Genomic DNA, 21,419 nt, shown 5'->3' with positions numbered 1-21,419 from the left:
TTTAAGGACTGTTGGGCAGAATATTCGTAAAAATTAACCTTCCCACATTGATTAAGTCACTAGAGAAATTTATTCAGGATTATGTATCAAAAGGCAAGAATCTCCATGAAGATAACTTTTATGCAATCAGGAACAAAATCAGAAGCAGCAGAGGGTACATGGGAAACACACATTTTTCAATTTATACTTCCTCATGGTTCTCATGGAAATCCTCTAGAACTGTTTAGAAGACTGAAGAATTGTGTCCCCTAGAAACTCACACTACTGAAGCTCAGTGTGTCTTTGGGCCAGTAACTTCATGGACTTATCAGTCACTGTTACTATGAGATCATCCACCTATGACATGCAGATACAATAAAATGAGGCCATGTGTTGGAAAACCTTGTCAAAAACCTAAGGGCTGGTTGTTTTTCCTGAGAGATGAGTTCAGGAATTAGTGGATGTTTTGCAAGTATCAAAGAATTATTCTAATTCAAGTCATAGAAAATATCTTAAAAACTTACATATACCACCTAGTCATAAAGACAATCTCATTCCTTCTCCAAAGCATCCTATGTGCATACCTTTATTTTAATTGAATTCACTTAGTATTTATTAGGCACATAAAATCATCTAGGTGCCCTTAGCAGTCCTTCAGCCACTTTCAAAATGCCCCCCACTAACATTATTTTTTAATGGTAATCATTAATTTCATCCCATATTCCTGCTGTCCAGCAGGACTGTGCATTCAGTTAAACCTGACCTTCTGATGCTTTCGAAACTCAAAAGTGAAAAAGCCTTTGTCCACTACCTGCATTTGAAGCTTTCCTACTGGTTTTTGGAGGATGTTTTCCATGCTGTGTTTTTTCCTTTTAAGTATTGGAAAGTGTCTCTTTTTGAGGAATATGAAACCTATCATAAAAATGCAAAAGCATCAGTTTAGGAAGTGCCAACATTATTTTTGTGTCAGTACTTAAATAAGAATTCTCACCCTTGGGCAGTCTCTTACAAAGTGAACATTTGCCATGTAACAATGTGGACTTGGTGACCATATTCAGATTATTCTTCACATCCCGTGTATTTCCTTTGTGCCCAGAACTCTCTTTGAAGAGATCTATATGGTGTGGAGAAAGGAGGTTGTCTGGTTCTGAAAGGATATAGTGTCAGGGAAAAAGGCCATTCCTAGGCAGAAGAAGAAATTTTCTGCACTGCTGCTGAGCACAGTGAGTGTGGAGCTGCTATGGACCAGTGCCCTAGAAAGCTCATTATCACTGGATCCAGTTGTTAATTTGGCCTTTTTTTTTCTGTAGGTTTCCTTATTTTCATGAAAGACATGTCTCCAAATATAAAAAGGATTCTCTGCATTCTTTTCACTGCATGCCTGATTTTTGCCTCTCATCCCTGGTGTGCTGGTTACAAGTACCTGTTCTAATAGTATTGCTATTAGAAATCATTCCTAGATCATGGCTCCTGGCTAATATGCCATTTTTGGTCTCATTGGGTTCACGCTTCCCCCTCTGTTTAATAAATAGCATTAGGATGATTGTGAGACCTACATAAAATAGGATATGAGACCATATCTGGTTCCCAGACTGCTTGGTGAGGGAGTTTACAAATGAGTCAGCTGAGCTGATTGCAAGCTTGCCCAAGCTCAAATGTTGCTTGCAGTACCTCTGGTGTGAACTGGAGAGAACATGCCTGAAGCAAAGGGGGCAGCCTCTGCACGGCTCCTGATGTTGCCATGAGGAACTGGGGGCCTGGAGTTTACATATCCTCCTATTTTTCAGAAGAAAGCTGAAAATTCTGATTTTTATTTGAAATATTCTAATTTTTCAATGTTGCAATTTAAATATTTTTAGAATATTCTGTGAGCTAAATGAAATCTTTCTATACCCAGTAGAGAAAATTTTACTTAATCTTGTAAAATAATTTTTTTTCTGCTTTTTGTTCAGCAGTTGTTTACTTGAGCCTTTGTAGCCCCGCTGATCCAAACAGAATGGGTGTGTGTATGTAGGGAATAGTAGCCTACAGTGCATGGAGACAGGCTGGCCCTTGACAGGACAGCCAGGTCTTGTGCCTTGTTGGTTACTGCCTCTGAGAGTTTGGGGGTAAGGCAAGGATTTGAGGAGCCACTTGGTTTCTGGCCCTGTTCTAGAAGGGCTGGTTTCCACTGCTCCAGGGTCTATTAAGGAGGGGAGGACCCAAATTCCTTGTAGGTATCATCAGGGGAGCCCAGTGAGTGTGGGGCTGGAGGGTCCTGTGGCTCTGGGGCCTCTGTGTCATTGGGGTGCTCCATCGTCTCAAGATAAGCATCTTGCAATGCAGGGTCTATAGGAACAGGTTCATGGCCACTGTTTTCCCTGGCTGGAAGGGGGTGCCCTTTACTCAGTTAAATGGGGCTCTAAAGAGATCTACAAAGTTGCCCTTGGATGCCTGGAGCCACTTGATGTTCTAAGCTCTGTGGATGGCCAGGATCACTTTGGGATGCAGGTGGGTGCCAGGTGGGTACAGGATAGCAATGGGCTGCTGGAAAGCCAGTGGGCTCACCAGAACAGGGACCTGGTCCTCTACTCTCCAGCAGTGGAACTCAGCATTGATCAGCTCATTGTTGTGGGTGTTTACCCAGGCAACTGTCAGAGCCTCCTGGCACAGCTCAGTCCCCATGCTCTCTCCACCTTCCAGGTCAGGGCCAGGCTGATGGTGTCAGTGCCTCAGACACACCCTGCACTGTGTTCCTTGTGCCTAGTTGAGCCAGTCCTGGATAACTGCAGAGCACCTCAGCGATAGCGCTGTTCACCTGGAAGGTGTAAGGGGAAATCTGGAAGATCAACCCCAGCAGATATTTGTGGATATGCTGGTCCCCAGCCATGCACTCCAGGGGCAAGTCCTTTTGGCTGGGAGTCTTACGTTCCTTCCTTCATGAAGCAGAGACAGGTAACTCCACTGGCCTTACCCGGCTCCACTATGAAGTGCTATGCCAAGGAGGTCTTCATCCCTGCCAGCTCCTCAGGGCTCAGTTTCTGAGGGTGGAAGTCAGTGGCCATGGCTTGGCCCCCGACAGCTAGTGCACACAGTCAGCTTCTTCCAGTGGTCTGAGAATGTCTCTGGGTCATGTGCCAAGTGCCAAGTAGACTGGGTGAATTCCTGGAAGGCCTTTACTACCTACTTGGTGGCCTCACAAATGTACATGGTGTCAAAGGGGGCCACCACAGCACATGTCTGTGTACTTTCTTAGCCATACCTGACAGTGTTGTCCCTCTGTCCACATGCCCATCAGAAACTCAAACTTGTTATGACACTCAGTCTGCTGGGGTGAAAGCCTGACCCCCTCCAGTGGACAGCAGGCTTTGTTGTGCTTGTGTCTTAGCAGGACAGCAGGGCACGATTGGTATTCCCAATCTCCTTGGCAAGCTTCTGCAGCACCTGTTCATACTCTAGCCATTTCCAATCAAGCTGCTGAACGTAGGATGCAGTCCAAAGAGTGTATCTTTGGATACACTCTGCCATGCATCCTCACACTGCCTCTTCCTCATGCTGCCTCTTCCTGGCCATGGGTTCAGCCTTGGACCTGACCAGGCACATGCTGAGGGGGTGGCCCTTCCAGAGGGCACCATGCAGCACACAGAAGGCCTTGTCTCAGTGGTGCTGTGGAACGTCACAAAGGCACAGAGGTCACCCAAAGAATCTAGTCTTATGAGGGACTTCTGCCAAGATGGAGGTGTAGGTGGAAACACAGTGCCTTCTTCCACAACCAAGTTTGAATACAACAAAGGTTTAGTAAACAAAGACACAGCCAAAGAACAGAAAACTGAACTATATGGAAGTCCCACAACAACGAACTGCTCAACCGGGAGGGTAAGAGGCGTGGAGCCAGCAGCGGAGTAGGGTCAGGCAGGAAGGATCCCCTGACCCAGGTGACCCAGGCGACCCAGGAGCGCAGGCAGCTGGGGTAGCATCGAGGACCCAGTGAGGGTGCAGGGCAGGCTGAGCGCGGTTGCACATTCACGCGTGCAGATAAACCCAGCAAAGGAGTGAGCAGTGAGACAGACTGCGCGGGCCCTAGTGCCGAGAGGCAACAGAGGGGGCCCACCATTGATTTCCTTTGACCCCGCCCCCACATACAGCATCACAACCCAGTGACTGAGTTGCCCCTCCCTGGTGAACACCTAGGGCTCCACTCCTCATACGTAACAGGCGAAAACAGTCCAAAATATGGCTCAGGAAGAACTCAAAGCCCCAGAGCCGATAACTCTAAGCAAAAAAGAAATAGCGAACCTCTCAGATGCACAATTCAAAACACTGGTACTCTGGATGCTCACAGAATTGGTTGATTATAGTCACAAATTAGAGGAACATATGAAGGCTAAACTAATTGAAATGAAGGGAAATGCACAGGAAACCAATAGTGATGGAAAGGAAACCGGGACTCAAATCAAGGGAATGGACCAGAAGGAAGAACAAAACATCCAACCAGAAAAGAATAAAGAAACAAGAATTCAAAAAAATGAGGAGAGGCTTGGGAACCTCCAGGACATCTTTAAATGTTCCAACATCCAAATTATAGGGGTACCAGAAGGGGAAAAGAAACAGCCACAAGTGGAAAACGTATTTGAACAAATAATAAAGGAGAACTTCCCCAGTCTGGCAAAGGAAATACACTTCCAGGAAATCCAAGAAGATCAGAGAGTCCCAAAGAAGGTGGACCCAAGAAGGAACACATCAAGGCACATCATAATTACATTGCCCAAGACTAAAATGAAGGAGAGAATCCTAGAAGCAGCAAGAGATAAGGGGACAGTTACCTACAAAGGAGTTCCCATCAGACTGTCAGCTGATTTCTCAAAAGAGACCTTACAGGCAAGAAGGGGCTGGAAAGGAGTATTCCAAGTCATGAAATCCAAAGACCTACATCCAAGATTGCTCTATCCAGCAAAGCTTTCATTTAGAATGGAAAGACAGATAAAGTGCTTCTCAGATAAGATCAAATTCAAGGAGTTCATCATCACCAAGCCCTTATTATATGAAATGCTAAAGGGACTTATCTAAGAAAAAGAAGATGAAAAATATTAACAGTGAAAGGACAGCAAACTCACAGTTATCAACAACCACACCTAAAACAAAAGCAAATCAAGAGGACAACTTGATCAGGAGCAGAACCATAGAAATGAAAAACACATGGAGGGTTAGCAACAGGGAATGGGAGGAGGAGAAAGGGGGAGAAGGTACAGAAAATGGCATAGACAGTAGGTAGAAAATAGATAGGGGGGAGGGCAAGAATAGTAGGGGAAATATGGAATCTAATGAACTTAAGACACGTGGTCATAAACTAAAGAGGGGGAATGGTGAGGGAGGGGGTGTGCAGGGTGGAGGAGAATGAAGGGGGGGAATAGAACAACAACTGTAATGGTATAATCAATAAAATATATTTAAAAAAGAATTTAGTCTTATGCAACTGCAGGCCAAAGTGGACCAGAAAATGCCAGACCTCAATGAAGCTGACGTGTGAGGCATATTCTGCAGCTCCAGCTTGAAGCTCTCCAAAGTGAGTAAGTCCCTGAAGCAGGTGTAGAGCCCAGGCTAAGGCCCTGACTGTGCAGCTACCCCAGACTATTTTTTCTCTTCCCCTTTGTGGGGGGCTAAGGCTGCAGAGAATCCCAGGGACTACTGCCATCCTGGCTGCAGCCCTACATTGGCCCCAGGCATTCACTGTTGAGCTCACCATTGGTCATTCAGTCAGTCAACTGCCTGGATTGAGGGCCTCATGAGGGCCACCTCTACTGCCTCACCCTGGGCCTGATGCACCATTTGGTGACCTGGGGGTGGAACTGCACCCTCTATACTCAGGTCCAGCTCTCGGGCATGGGGTGCACCATCCACCAGCCAGGGGCCCTTGCCAGCTGCTTATCTCCCCACCATTCTCCCTTTGGCCAGTGCATGCAGATGTGGCAGCACCTGAGGTAATGTTTTTTGATGAACAGAAATTCTTAGTTTTCATATAGCCAAATGTATCTGTAACAGGGAATGAATATACTATACTTACATAAAGCCACCCATATTCTTAGTAAATATCAAACCCAGCTTATGCTCTAGTTTTTCCCCTCAAAACTAGAGCTGGAGTGTTCTGAGTTTCTTTTCTAAGTACACTTTATAGTTCAGCAGTGACAGTTCCTGTGTGAACCTAAGGAGCAGCCTGACCTTGAGGTCCTGGTTCAGGAATTCAACTGACAAAAATCCAGGTGGTCAACTCAGGGATGTTGACCATGAAAATTCGTACTGTGACCTGCATGTCCACAGCCTCTCCCCTCACTCCTACCTTCCTCTTTCACCAACCAGCACCTGCACATCCTCACTCTTCCTGGGAAGCTTCCCCCTCCCCAATTCCCACCAACTGCCCTAAGAACTACTGGCTTGACCAGAGATGGCAAAACGGGCTTTGGGACAAGACTTCCCCCAAATCCTGGTGGCATTTGAAATAAACCACGTTACTTTCTCACCAATACCCGTCTTATGTGTTGGGCTTTCACTGTGGCAGGTAACTAGTCCTGTGTTCGGTTACATATCCATCTTTTCCTTTGTGGTGAGTGATGTGTTCTAAGAAGTCTTTTTTTATACTGAAATCATGAAGATATTTTTATTGTCCTTAAAAATTTTAAGGTTTTACCTGTTCCATAGAGATCTATAACCCAACAGAAACTAAGCTTGCATATGGTGTGAGACAGGGATTAAATTTAATCTTTTCCTCTATCTCTGCCTGTCTCAGCAGCATTTATTCAAATGATTATCCTTATTCTTCTACTCTACACTGTCATGGTTTAATGTCTATATCTTCATTTAAACTATAGAATCCCACAAAACAGGACCATGTCCACAGGATCACCCTTGTAGCCTCAAACCTAGGAATTGCCCAGCACATAATAGGAATACAATAAATATGAACCTTGCATGAAAGAAGCCAGATTCAAAACTAATGTTGGTACACTCTGACAGTGATGTTTTAGAGTGGTGCTTTTTAATCAAACTTTCTGTGAAAACCAAAATGTTCTTTGTCTCAACTGAGAAGGGTGGAAATGGGAGGGAGGGGGGAGCATGGGGGGTGGGACGGGATGGGAGTAATAGACAGAAAACTGTACTTGAAAAATAATTAAATAAATTTTAAAAAATGGTCTTTATCTGTGTTGCCACTGGCCACATATTTACTGAGTATATAAAATGTAGTTACTGCAATAAAAAAACTAAATATTTATCTTTAAAAAAATTTAAAAATATCTTTTGTTTAAGCCCTGGCTGGTGTAGCTCAGTGGATTGAGCACAGGCCTGTGAACCAAAGGATCATGGTTCAATTCCCAGTCAGGGCACATGCTTGGGTTGCAGGCCAGGTCCCAGCAGGGGACACGTGAGAGGCAATCATACATTGATATTTCTCTCCCTGTCGCCTTCCTTTCCCCTCTTAAGATAAATAAGTTAAATCTTTTAAAAAAGATTTTATTTATTTATTTATTTTTAAAGAGGGGAAGGAAGGGAGGGAGTGAGAAAAGGAGAGAAACATCAGTGTGTGATTGCCACTTGTGTACCCCGCACTGGGGATCTAGCTCACAACCCAGGCATGTGCCCCAACTGGGAATCGAACCATCACCCCCTTGGTTCACAAGCCCGCGCTCAATCCACTGAGCTACACTGGCTGGGCTGAATATTTAATTTAATTTAATTTTAATGAACAAGTAGTCACCTGTAGCTATCGACTGCCATATTGGATAGTACCATTAGTACTTAGCATAATAATTGAAGAGCAAGGATTCTAGAGCCAGATCTTCCTGGGTTAGAAGCCTGACTCTGCCACCCATCTGGACAAATTACTTAACCTCTGTGCCATCTCCAAACCAAGGATAACATTGCCAGACCTTATAGGACTGTTGTAAGAATTATCTGATAAGTCAATATATTTTTTATCCTCACAGAAGGATATGTTTTTATTGCTTTTAGAGAGATAGGAAGGAAGGGAGAGAGAAAGAGAAATATTGGTGTGGGAGAAACTTCCATTGGTTTTCTCCCATATGCTTTCTGACCAGGCATGGAACCTGCAACCTACGTATATGCCCTGACCAGGAATTGAATCCACAACCTTTTGGTGTATGGGACGATGCTCCAACCAATTGAGCCACCTGTCTGGGGCTGATAAGTTGATATTTTTTAAGCACTTAGAATAGGGCCTAGAATATAGTTAACTTTATGTAAATGTTTGTTATATTTAAAATAATAGTTCGGTCTGAGAAATTAAGGCTCAAATTTACATACCTACAGATAAATACAAATTCATGTTTGGACAGTCATAGACCGTCTAGGGCTGCACTCTCTATACTACCTATACATGTGGCCAATCACATTTTAATTTCAAGTAAAAGGAAATAAAATGAAAAATTCAGTTCTTCAGTTGCACTGGCAACATTTCAGCCTGAAAATCCAGACATTACTAGGATCTACTGTATTGGCCAGATACACACTTGCATCCTCAAAGTTCTGCTGGGTAGTGCTGGTCTAGTGAATGCTCTCCACACAGCATGCATGCTAGACCAGATGCTAGTATACTAACTTGGTATTTGAACAGTTAAAATAGTAATATAGAGCATTTTACTCTATTGTTGCCCAGGTTGTAACAGAAACTAAGCAGCTTGTGCTCAGAAATGGAGGAATCAGACCTGATGAGCCTGTTTTCTGGCCCCTAAATTTTTGGAAAGGAGACATAAACAAGAGGTTGAACGGCTTTCTTATGACGCAGACATGTGGTGGGAGAGAACCTGGCATTTATAACATCCTAAGCATTAACCGTATGTGAGTCTTCATGAGGCCAATTTGTTTCAGCATTTTACAGCCCCTTCCGCAGTCCTGAAGGAAGGGATGTCACAGAAAACCGTTTGGTGGTTCTCCTGGCCCAGAGGACTCTATTTCCTTGGGTTATCTCCTCTGTCTCTGCTTCTACAAATCAAGTTGTGGAGTCACTTAGAGTGAAAGGGGGAAGAAAAGAACCTGTAACGATCACAACGATAAACATATTCTTCCTATTAGAAAGTATTCTGAAAAAGACAGCATCACATGGTACCTCAGTAGTTTTTTCCTTAGGATTAAAAATTACACATGGATTTGCTTTTCTGTATCTTATACTTTCTCTTGCCACATTTGCATTTTCTTGGGGTTGTGATATCAGTGTTAACAAGGTGTTTGCTCACCTCTCTGCTTTGGAGACTTCAGTTTGCCCACTGTTGCTTTTCCCTTCAACCCTTATGAAATTAGAAAAAGTAATCTCTAATACATAAGACATCCCTGAAATATTTGTTGTTGAAGTAAATTTTAAATTTGCCCATCAGCAAGTGGCTCAAGGCTCAGGGATTGACATATCATCCTAACAAAGTTTCCCATAGTCCAGGAGCCATGTGAACTATTTGTATTTTGATATCAATTTGATTCTTAATACAGTAAATGTATTTCTAAAGAACACTTTAAAATGGTACCACAAATAAAAAGCCATATCATAAATAGGCATTAAAATTAATATGGTAAAAACAAAACCATGTTACTGGCTATAGAAGGCACTAAACTTAAAGTTTATTTTTTAAGAAAGAGAAAAAGGCAGGAAATGAGACATTTTCCGTGATGTAGTTAAAGAGATTGATGGGGGCAGTGGGAAAATGTATTTGCAGTTTGCTGTGTTTCAGCGATTTGCTGTGCACAGCACCTCAAGTCATCTTGTCTTGCTTGAGGTCTGTAGAAAAGGACACGCTCCCTGAGCCACAGCATCTAATCTTGGTGAATGGGGGCTCCACTTTCAAAGCAGGTGCTCAGCCCAGGGACCCTTCCCTCTCCCCCACCCTCCACTGTCTACCTCCTCTATCCCCACTGCTGTGACCAGCCCATGCTAATGTCACCCCTTGCCTGAATGAATGTAAGAGTCTGTTTATTGTTCTTCCTGTGTTTGCTCCTGCCTTCCTCCAAACCAGTCTCCACTCTGCAGACTGAGCTATCTTTAAAGACTAAAATCAGATTATATAAATCCCCAGCTTGCAAGTATTTGATAGCTTCTTATCATTTTTAGGAAAAGTAAAAAATTCTTAGCAGTGTTGATAACACCTTTGCCTCCTCGGTCCAGGCTGGATTACTTTCATTTTTTCATTATATCTGGTGCTCTCTTGATATTGGGATTGAACATGCTCTCCTTTTCCCTGGGACACAGTTCTCATTCTTCCCTAATTTGACTCAAGGTGTCCTTCAGATCTCTATTGAGTTGTCCTTTCCTTGGGGAGGCCTGTCTGGAGGCTCCTCCCCTAAAGTAGCATGCATGACATGCTTTTATAGCACCCTGTGTTCTACTTTGCACCAGAAGTAACTGTCTATATCATGTTAGAATGTCCCTGTGTGCTGTAACTCTATGGAAGCAGGGATCATGTCTGTTCTATCTGCTACCCTATCCCTAAAGTGTGGCGGATGTGCAATATGTATTTAGCAAATATTGCTTGAAAACTGGTACGGGGGTCAGCAGGGAAGAGCAATGGTATTTGGGCTGTAGCTGAGACAAAGTTGTAATATTTTAGCTGTAGTGTGAAAGACAAGCAGGTTTTCTGGAGAAATCTTAGTGTAGAGATTCATTACTACAACTAAGACAAAAACAAGCCAATGCACACAAATCAGGAAAAGGAATACAGTCTTCAGTTCCCTGCTAGACTCTCCAACCCCTGCTCTATCAATACAGAAGCATGTCGTCTGTTACTTTCAACAGAAAAAGGTGGGTCACTCACTTCATACCAGGTAATTGATAGATGCTTGGATGTTTGCATAGTTACTGCTTTTTCCAGATGAGTTCGTTTGAAAGGACCATCAGCCAACTTGAAGTAATCAGTTTTTCATTTTATTTTTTCTGGGAAAAGTACCCACAAGGTTTTCAGCCTCATCACTGTGTGAAATGTGAAAATATGTTCGACTTCCCTGCAAATGCAGAAGGGTTGTATATGTTCTCTGATGCTATGCTGTAAAGGATATTAATAAGCTACAGGAGCTCTACAGGGCAGTGAAGCTTCCTGTATGATGTTGCCATGGTGGACACATGACATGACTTGATGAGTTTTTCAAACCCATAGAACTGTACAGAGCACAGAGTAAACCCTAATATAAACTAGGGACTTTAGTTCATAATAATAATATATCAGTAAGGGCTCTTCAATTGCGAGGGTGGGGTGAGGAAAGGGGCCATATTGGAACTAACTCTAGGTATTTTCTGCTCAATTTTTCCGGTAAATCTAAAAACTGCTCTAAAAAAATACGATCTATTAATTTTTAAAAGCGACAGAGGAGAATGCAAATATTAGTGGTATTGTTACCTACCACTCATAGAACCCCGTAAATCAGCATTACTACCTTGCAAAGAAGACAATGTTTTTCTTTAGATGTTGATTCTTCCCTAAAGTACATGAGAAGTTGATACAATAGAATAAAATATCCTTTATGACTTACCAATCAAAATTGTATTCAGAGAATTCTATCTACACCCTCTACTGTTAGAATTAGCCATCCCACTTTAGTTTGATTCCCTAATACATGTGTATGTATACATGCCTACACACATACCTATGTCTATGTGTGTATATACAGGGTCTGTCAGAAGTAATGCCTGCTTGAGTATGGTTGGTAGGACAATGATATGGCTGTAATAATTTGTAGTTTTAATTTGAGTATTACTCCTAAAATACCATATGGTATGCTTGAGTATGATATGGTTATGTTACAGAATTACATGCTTATTATTTTATAATAATAAAGGGAAGTTATTTGTGCCAAACCCTGTGTATTTAAATAAAAAGGGGCTTTAAACTAAATAAACTAGTGATCAATTCGACTGGGAGGTGCCTCAAAGGCAATCTAATTCCAAACTTTTAAAAATGTGTGTACATTCAAGTAACCTGGGGATCTTTCTAACATGCAGATATTGACTTGGTAGACCTGGGTGGGGCTTCGGAGCCTGTATTTCAGACAAGCTCATCATTGGGTAGCAAGAAAATCCATCCTAACTTCGTTGTTCCCATTGGCCTCAACCCTTAACCATATGTTGCCTGTGATTACCATTCTGTGAGAGCTTTCTCATTCTTGGTGTGGAGCATAATCCTGGTGATGGAAGCTCCTTGGCAACTCTAGGAAGAAGGCTCTGCGTGGTACCCTCTCTACTGACATTTGCAGGCTTGGATCTGTACTTGTACGACAACATCCTGTACACAAAAGTCTTTACTTTCCTTTTTTTAAAGATTTTATTTATTAATCTTTAGAGGGGAAGGGAAGGAGAGAAGGAGAGAAATATCAATGTATGGTTGCCTCTCGTGAGTCCCCTGCTGGGAACTGGCCTGCAACCCAGGCATGTGCCCCGACTGGGAATTGAACCATGATCATGTGGTTCGCAGTCCCCCGCTCAATCCACTGAGCTACACCAACCAGGGCCAAAGTCTTTTCTTTCTTCATCATGTTTTTCTTCGGACTTTGCTGGCTTTCATGAAATTCCATGTCACTTCTACTAGATGATTCCTCTTCAGGGACAAATACATTTTGTTTTACTAAGTTGGTAGACACAGCTCTGTGCCATCTAAACAAAATAAAAATAATTTGTATTAAGGAAATTAAAAACAAACATTTGAAATAATTAAAATCCAAGTTGTAAATGTGAAGAAACTGCACAATCCAGAGAATCAAGTTACAGAAAAATAAAGCCAAAGTAACTACTTGGTGTTTCGTCACCAAATTGTAGTAAGTGCATTCTGGCCACTATTTCATTTAATCCTCATAGCAGGAAGGTTATATTATTATCCTAATTTTACTAATGAGTAAACTGAGACATAGAGAGGTTAAATTAATTGACCAAGCACAAATGCAGATTTTAATCCTGATCTGTGACTGTTAGAATATATTACCTCATGTTGACGAATTGGTGATCTTATTTCAATGATGGTTTGAGATAATTTTTGCTGGACTTGGTGATTCTAAGTCTGTGGTGGTGAGAGATGAAAGAGTCTGCTAGGGTAGTCAATACAGAAATAATTTCCAAGGTCCCATCTACAGAGAACATTCATTTCAAATAATTCTAAACATAGTTCCAAAATTCTGAACAGCCACATACCATCTTCATCATTTTGGCATATTTTAGTAATGAAAATAAATAAAATTTCTGAATAGCTTTCTATGTGCTAAACACTCTGCTTTTTTTATGTGTATCACATAATTTAACCCTCATATGGCCAATCTCCCTTTTGCAAATAAACAAATTAAAACTTGGAAAGATTAAATAACTCATGCCCAACCAATCTGATCCCAAGGTCTGTGTTACCCTCTGGGAGAGAGTGAACATCACCCATTCCATGACACCAGGATTTACCTAACATTCTTCCTCAATTCACAGATTTTTGTTAATCTCATTCAAAGCAGTAATGCCCACAAAATCCCAGGAATTTTAAAAAAGCATAGCTTTCATTTTCATTGTAGGTTTACATGTAGTTGTAAGAAATAAAGTTTTTTAAATATATTTTAGAGATTAAACCCTTGTCCAATGTATCATTGCCAAACATGTTCTCCCACATGGTCAGTCCCCCCTTTTCATTCTGGTGATGTTTTCTTTAGGTGTGCAGAAGCTTTTTAGTTTTATGTAGTTCCATTTGTTTTTTTTTTCCCTTTTGCCCTAGGAGATATATTGGCAAAAATATTGCTACATGGGACATCTGAAATTTTCCCGCCTATGTTTTCCTCTAGGACATTTATAGAATCATAATTTATGTTCAAGTCTTTTATCCATTTTGAATTTATTCTAGTATGTGGTGTAAGTTGGCGGTCTAGTTTCATTTTTTTGCATGCACCAGTCCACTTCTAATACTGCTTACTGAAGTAAGAAATTGTCTTTTTAAAAAAAGGTTTCATTTACTTATCTTTAGAGAGTGTGGAAGGAAGAAAAAGAAGTATAGAAAATTCAATGTGTGAGAGAAACGTTGATGGGTTCCCTCTCAGCCTGCAACCTAGGCATGTGCCCCAGCTGGGAATCAAACTGGCATCCTTTTGGTTCAGAGTGCTCGATCCACTCAGCTTCACCAGCCAGGGTGAAAAGATTGTCTTTACTCCATTGTATGCTCATGTCCCCTTTGTTAAATATTAATTTACCATAGAGACATTGGTTTGTTTCTGAGTTCTCTATTCTGTTCAATTTATACTTGTCTGTTCTTATGCCAGTACCAGGCTGTTTTTATATAGTGGCCTTGTAGTATAGTTTGATATTGGGTATTGTGATCCTTCCTACTTTGTTCTTCTTTCTCCAGATTGCTGAGGCTATTCGGGGTCTTTGTTGGTTCCATATAATTTCTGAAATATTTGTTCTAGATCTGTGAAATATGCCATTGGTGTTTTAATAGGAATCGTGTTGAATATATAGATTGCTCAACACTGGGAAGACAAACAATCTAATTTAAAAAATGGGCTGAGGACCTGAATAGATGCTTCTCCAAGGAGGATATACAGATGATCCATTAACATATGAAAAAATGCTTAACATCGCTGGCCATCAGAGAGATGCAAATTAAAAGCACACTTCACACAGATCAGAATGGCCATCATAAACAAATTAACCAACAACAAGCTGGCAAGGATGTGGAGAAAAGGGAGCCCTAGTGCACTGTTGGCGGGACTGCAGACTGGTGCAGCCACTGTGGAAAACAGTATGGAGTTTCTTCACAAAACTAAACTGCCTTTGGACCCAGTGATTCTGATGCTGGGAGTATACCCTAAGAGTTTGGAATCACCAGTTCAAAAGAACCTATGCACCCCTATGTTCATAACAGTGCTATCTACAATAGCCAAGTGCTGAAGATAGCCTAAGTGCCCATCAATAAATGAATGGACCAAAAAACTATGGTACATTACCAATGGAATACTACACAGCAGAAGGAAAGAAGCTCCTATCTTTTGCAACAGCATGGATGGATGTTGAGAGTGTTATGGTAAGAAAATAAGCCAGTTAGTGAAAGATAAATACCATGTGACCTCACCTATAAGAGAAATCTAATGAACAAAATAAACCAACAAACAAAATAAAACCACAGGCATTGAAACATGGAACAGACTGAGAATGCCCTGAGGGGAGGAGGAAGGGGGATAATGGTGGATAGAAAGAAGGGGAAGGGACTAAACAAAAAACATACATGAATGACCCATGGACATGGACAACAGTGTGGGAGCAAGAGTGAGGGGTGGTTGGGATGGACAAAGGAGGAAAAATTTAGACAACTCTAATAGAACAATAAAAATAATTAAAAAAACAAAAAATATGTTAAGCCTATTTTTTAAAAAGAAATTCTCTGTGTATTCTTTATCCAGTTTCCCCCAGTGGTAGCCTCTTGCAAAACTATAACACATTATCATGACCAGGGTCTTGACATTGATACTATCAAGATATAGAACGTGTTTATCACAATCAGAATCCTTTGTGTTTCATAGCCACACCCATTTCCCCTCCCCTCACATTTTCTTTAACATGTGGCAACGACTAAGTTGTCCTTCATGTATAAAATTTACATCTTTTAGGTAATGTTGTATAAATGGAAGCATAATGTATATAACCTTTTGGGATTTACTTTCTTTCGCTCAGCATATTTCTCTGGAGATTCACTCACGTTGGTGCATGTCAATAATTTGTTTCTTTATTGCTGAGTAACATTTTACTATGTGGATGTACCACACTTTGTCTAACACTCACTCATTGGAAGACCTTTGGGCTGTTTTCCATTCAGTGCTATTATAAATAAAGCTATGACCATTTTATACAGGTTTATGTGTGAACCTAAAGCTTCATTTTTGGGGGTGAAATCACAGGTTTTATATATTATTATATCAAACAGGTACCTGTTTGTACCTGTAAAAGTGGCACAAATAGCACTGTTTTTTTGTTATAAAATCTTTTATTAGAAAATTGTAAGCATGTAATTCTGCAACATAATATCATACTCAAGCACACCATTTGACATTTTAGGTGAAATGTTCAGATTATAAATTATTACACTCATATTATTATCCCACCAACCACACTCAAGCAGAATTAAAACCACAAATTATTACTCCCATATTATTACCCAACCAATGGCACTCGAGCAGGCGTTACATATGCTGGACTGTGGATATGTTTTTAATGTGGACGTAAATAAATTTATAACCATTAAAATGTTCTTTACTTATTATTTTTTATTTAATTCTTGTTCAAGTACAGTTTTCTGTCTTATATTCCCAGCCCTGCCCGCCCCCCACCCAGTGCTCCCCACCTCCCTCCCATTTCCACCCCCCACCTTAGTTATTGTCCATGTGTCCTTTATACTTGTTCATGGGAGTCCATCCCCTTTCCCCTATGATTCTCTCCCCTCTCCCCTCTGGACCCTGTCAGCCTGTTCCGTATTTGAGTGTCATTAGTCATGCTGTGCTTGCTTGTTTGTTTTGTTGTTTAGATTCCTGTTAACAGTGATATCATATGGTATTTGTCTTTCACCTCCTGGCTTATTTTGCTCGCATAATGCTTTCCAGTTCCATCCATGATGTTGAAAAGGGTAGTAATTCCTTCTTCCTTTCTGCAGCATAGAATTCCATTGTGTAAATGTACTATAGTTTTTGATCCAGTCATTTTCCGACGGGCATCTAGGTTGCTTCCAACTCTTGGCTGTCGTGAATTGTGCTGCTATGAACATCGGGGGGAATAGGTTCTTTTGGACTGGTGTTTTCAGGATTCTTAGGATATACTCCTAACAGTGGAATTGCTGTGTCTTTGGCATATTCATTTTTAGTTTTCTTAGAACATTCCATATTGTTTTCCATAATGGTTGTACCAGTCTGCAATCCCACCAACAGTGAACTAGGGTCCCCTTTTCCCCACAACCTCTCCAGCACTTGTTGTTTGTTTCTTTGTTTATGATAGCCATTCTGACTGGTGTTAAGTGGTATCTCATTGTGGTTTTAATTTGCATCTCTCTGATAGCTATTGATATCAAGCATCTTTTCATGTGTCTCTGGATCCTCTGTATGTCCTCTTTGGAGAAATGTCTGTTCAAGTCCTTTGCCCATTTTTTAATCCAGTTGCTTGTCTTCTTTGAGTGGAGTCGAGTGAGTTCTTTGTATATTTTGGAGATTAAACCTTTGTCTGAGGTATCCTTGGCAAATATGTTTTCCCAAACTGTTGCTTCTCTTTTTATCTTGATACTGTTTTCCTTAGCCATGCAGAAGCTTTTAATTTTGATGAAATCTCATTTGTTTATTCTTTCCTTTATGTCCCTTGTTCTAGGGGACATATCAGTAAAAATCTTGCTGTGTGGAATATCTGAGATTTTCCTGCCAATGTTCTCCTGTAGGATTTTAATGGTTTCATGGCTTATATTCAAGTCTTTTATCCACCTTGAATTAATTTTTGTGTATGATGTAAGTTGGTGCTCGTGTTTCATTTTTTTGCATGTGGCTGTCCAGTTCTCCCAACACCATTTGTTGAAGAGGCTGTCTTTACTCCATTTTATGATACTGCCCCCTTTGTCAAATATTAATTGACTGTAGAGATTTGGGTTTATTTCTGGGCTCTCTGTTCTATTCCATTGGTCTATGTGCCTGTTTTTATGCGAATACCAGGCTGTTTTGATTACAGTGGCCTTGTAAGAGAGTTTGATATCAGGTACTGTGTTCCCTCCTACTTTGTTCTTCTTTCTCAAAATTGCAGCTGCTATTCAGGGTCTTCCATGGTTCCATATAAATTTTTGAAGTGTTTGTTGTATGTTTGTGAAATATGCCATTGGTATAAAATGTTCTTTATGTACTAAGTAAAATATCTCATATGCCAGCAGTAGTACATATACCATACTCCAGGAAAACACAGTTCAAAACTGGACTTAAGTTATCCAGTTTCTCTGTCATTATACACAGGAAGTATGTCAGTAAGACCCCAGGCACTAGAGTTAAATGATCTCAGTTCAATCTAACAACACACTTCCTAGCTGTGTGATCTTGGATATGTTCTTTAACTTTGTAAGCTTCGGTTTTCTCATATGAAAATAGGAATACTATTCTCAGAAATGTGTGGATAAAAGAAAATAACTTATGTGCTTGGAACCTAACATTCAATCAATGATAGCTTTTAGTACTACGTGGATCAAATCTGTGTGGGAAAAATGTAAAAGATGGGGCAGCACAAGGTCGAGGCCAATAGAAGGGAGACCTCCTGGGTTAGCAGAGTTCTACCAACTAGCACATGGCAAATTCCAGGAGGTGCAAGTCACATTTAGTCCTTATAGATGTGTACAGTTACTCTAACAACTTTCTGAGGATGGAGTGTCATTTTCTAATTCACCCAAAAGTTATTTATGGCCTCTGATTAATCTTCCATAAACCCCTTTTAATAAAGCCATCTTTTTCTACTACTGTAAACACACACAAGCACACATACAAAACACTGAAAATACATTTTAGGAGGTCCAGGAATCCTGAAGGTCATCTCTGCAACCCCTCAGGTAAAAAGCCCAGTTCTAAGTCTCTGAATCTCTAGGATGTGTCTCCCGCTCCCATTACCCCTACCCCATTCCCAATCTATTATAACAATTAACAAAAGTGGTTTTGCTTCAGGGACTAGGAACAGAACCGCTACTATTTCTGTTATGCAAAGAATACTACCCTTCTTAAGGTATTGTATGACTTCATTAGTAGTGAATTTATACAGTTGTAGTATTCAACCCCCACTTCTTCATATAAGTGAACATATCTGCAAATTTCATTTTGTCCATGAAAGTTAAAAGGTTTAGTCTTTGATGCTTCTGGTCTCATAAAAACAATTCATTTCTATGTGTCTGAGTTATTGCTAATGACCCTACTAAGAAATAAGAGCCCTGGCTGGTGTAGCTCAGTGGATTGAGTGAGGGCCTGCAAACCACATGATTGCGGTTTGATTCCCAGTCAGGGCACATGCCTGGGTTGCAGGCCAGTTCCCAGCAGGGGACTCATGAGAGGCAACCATACATTGATATTTCTCTCCTTTTCTCCTTCTCTCCTTCCCTTCCCCTCTAAAAATACATAAATAAAATATAAAAAAGAAATAAGCCAAGGAAATTGGAAAATAATCTTACTTGCCACATTAATTTCATGTCTGTGTTCATGGTGTTGCCATTGTCAAGAACTATCAGGTGTAAGCCAGTTTTCAGGTTACATTGAAGAGTATACACAGTGAAACATAGTAAGTACATATTTTAGCAGCCAAAATTGCTGGGGAAAAGGAATAAAAGCCTTGACCATGAACTCATCTTAAAAGCAATACTGAATTTTCAAAATAATTTGGGTGATGTTTAAAACTCTGAGACTGAAATTAGTGTCAGTGCTCCTTTGAGGTCATATGCCACATTAAAACTCAAATTCAGGGGAAAGGAAAGGTTTTCCTGATTATGATAAAGACTTTTCTGATCACAAAATGAAGCTTCTTAATCTAATGTCTAAATGCAGTACCCTTTTCTTCCATCATGCAGAGCCCTTATTTCCAAATGCAGTGCTTAAAAAGAGATGCTACTTTTCTAATGTCACAATGAACATTGTTTAATGCAAAATACAAAGAAACTCCCTCGGTGAAAAAGAAAGCAAGCCCCAGTTTCCTACCTCTCCATCCCCTTACTTTTGAATGAGCTGTTTTTTCTTCTGGGTTGCTGCCCACCTCCTCGGTACTGGCTAACTTTTCCATAGCCAAACTTAAAGGGCTCTGGTTGATAGAGCCAAGGGCTGTCCATTGCTCTCAATGCCACCTGTAGCAGCAGTTTGGGGTATCTTCAGTTCTAGAGCTGACAAATTTCAAAACAAAATTACCCGGTGACTGAGGCACTTTTAACTTCTTGATTATTTGGGATAAAATATGTAGGAGATTTTTGAAATTTCTTTTTTATTCCCTTCCAGGTGTGAGAGACATCATTGGCGGGACTGGCCTTGTTCACCACCCCACAGGGGTCCCAATGATGCATTTGGCAGAGCAGTGGGAAACTCCTTTTCACTTTGTGGAGCAGGTGTTGTATCTTCCTGGGCAAGGCAAATGCAGAAAAGCTGAACTAACCACCACCATTCTGGCTGGTAATAAAATAATCACACACAAACTGATCATCACGTTCAGCTGTGCATGCTGAATTCCAGAGAGGAAAGAACCTGTAGCAACACAAACGGTGCCAGCTTTTATCAGATTTCTCAACTAGATCGGATGATACCCTGTCCCAGAGATACACATGGAAAGGCCAGTAGCTATCTGGTCTTCTCAAACTGCACCCCAAGAATTATTTTATTATATCTTGGAATTTTGTAGTGGTCTCTTAAACCACATGGCTACAAAAGTTGAGTACCTGGTCCACCCCTTCTTTCCAACATATCCCCATTTATTTCATGGAAAAGAGCAAATTTTGGCAGGGTTGAAACTTCTAACCACAAGGTGGCAGCAGACACTAGGATTTAATCCCATTACTCTCACAGGTGCTCGAGTTTTTTAGTCTGAAATAACCGGATGTTAAGAAGGAACAACTAGAAAAAAAATAATTGGGAGATACAAAAATTACTCTGGTTTTTGTGTTTGTATTCATCAGTAATCTGGAGCATGCTTCTCAAACTTACATGTGCACACAAATTACCTGGGGTCTTATTAAAATGCAGATTTCAATACAGAAGAGATGGGGTAGAATCTAATAATTTGCACTTCTAACAAACTCGTAGGTGATACTGATGATGCTGACCTACATGCTATACTTTGAGTAACAAGCGAGGGCATTTGATGTTCTAGTACTGGGGGAAGGAACTTAAAAATGCTCAAGAATTAAATATGTAGCTTTGAGAAAAGTTAAGAGAGTGCGTTTGGGAGTTACACCTGGGTTTCTATTCCAGCTCAGTTGTGTGGCTTTCATCAATTCACTTAATCTATCTGCTTGTTTTCTCATCTGTAAAGTAGGGATACTGATAGAGTCCATAGGATAATGGAGGCAAGTGGTCCTTTGAGAAACACTGAAACACAGCACACCTGATGTGCTTTAGCAAAATGGGCGTGTGGTTCTACCTGGTCAGCTTTTCTTCGCCCATTGGAATCCCCAGAGCACAGTAAATAACAGGCGTATGAATGAATAAATGAATGATGAGCATTTTCTTTAACATGGCCCAATTCTTTTCATTAGGTTATTGGAATAGTTGTCTTAATCCGGAATGAAATTAATTCTGTAGTGGAAAGAGAGAGCTGATTTTTATTTGTGCATGTGTATGTCTGTTTGCACATGTCTATGCGTGTGTGATTGTGTGTGTGTGTGTGTGTATGTGTGTGTAACAGGCTGAAACATTTGCTGCTTTGGCTTCTGTGATGAGATACACAGGTTCTTCAAGGAGTCCCAAAGCTGATGATAGAAAGTGCAAGA

At 40.8% G+C, this 21,419-nt stretch overlaps 1 protein-coding gene across 1 annotated transcript; it reads right to left on the bottom strand.

The window, feature by feature from the left end:
- Window positions 1–261: 261 nt before the first annotated feature.
- Window positions 262–19,772, bottom strand: CUNH3orf49 (chromosome unknown C3orf49 homolog). Its single transcript, XM_037040876.1, has 7 exons — window positions 19,645–19,772; window positions 12,473–12,592; window positions 12,055–12,254; window positions 8,844–8,946; window positions 3,499–3,519; window positions 791–869; window positions 262–336 (listed from the first exon to the last, which is right to left on the bottom strand). The coding sequence occupies exons 1-7, from the start codon at window positions 19,770–19,772 to the stop codon at window positions 262–264; spliced, it is 726 nt and encodes a 241-aa protein (XP_036896771.1).
- Between the last annotated feature and the right edge of the window lie 1,647 nt (window positions 19,773–21,419).

This window comes from Sturnira hondurensis, unplaced genomic scaffold (assembly GCF_014824575.4).
Source record: "Sturnira hondurensis isolate 20B ecotype Veracruz unplaced genomic scaffold, ASM1482457v3 Scaffold0002840, whole genome shotgun sequence".
Taxonomy (NCBI): domain Eukaryota; kingdom Metazoa; phylum Chordata; class Mammalia; order Chiroptera; family Phyllostomidae; genus Sturnira; species Sturnira hondurensis.
This window is presented reverse-complemented; position numbering and strand designations above follow the sequence as displayed.

Excerpts from the sequence above, each read along its gene's own strand:
- CUNH3orf49 (XM_037040876.1), bottom strand. The coding sequence starts at position 19,772 with ATGGACAGCCCTTGGCTCTATCAACCAGAGCCCTTTAAGTTTGGCTAT. Across the intron at positions 12,255-12,472 it reads CAAAGTCCGAAGAAAAACAT|AAAAAGGAAAGTAAAGACTT; the intron begins GATGAAGAAAGA and ends TAAAATCTTTAA. Across the intron at positions 337-790 it reads TAGGAAAGCTTCAAATGCAG|GTGGATGATCTCATAGTAAC; the intron begins GTAGTGGACAAA and ends TGCATGTCATAG.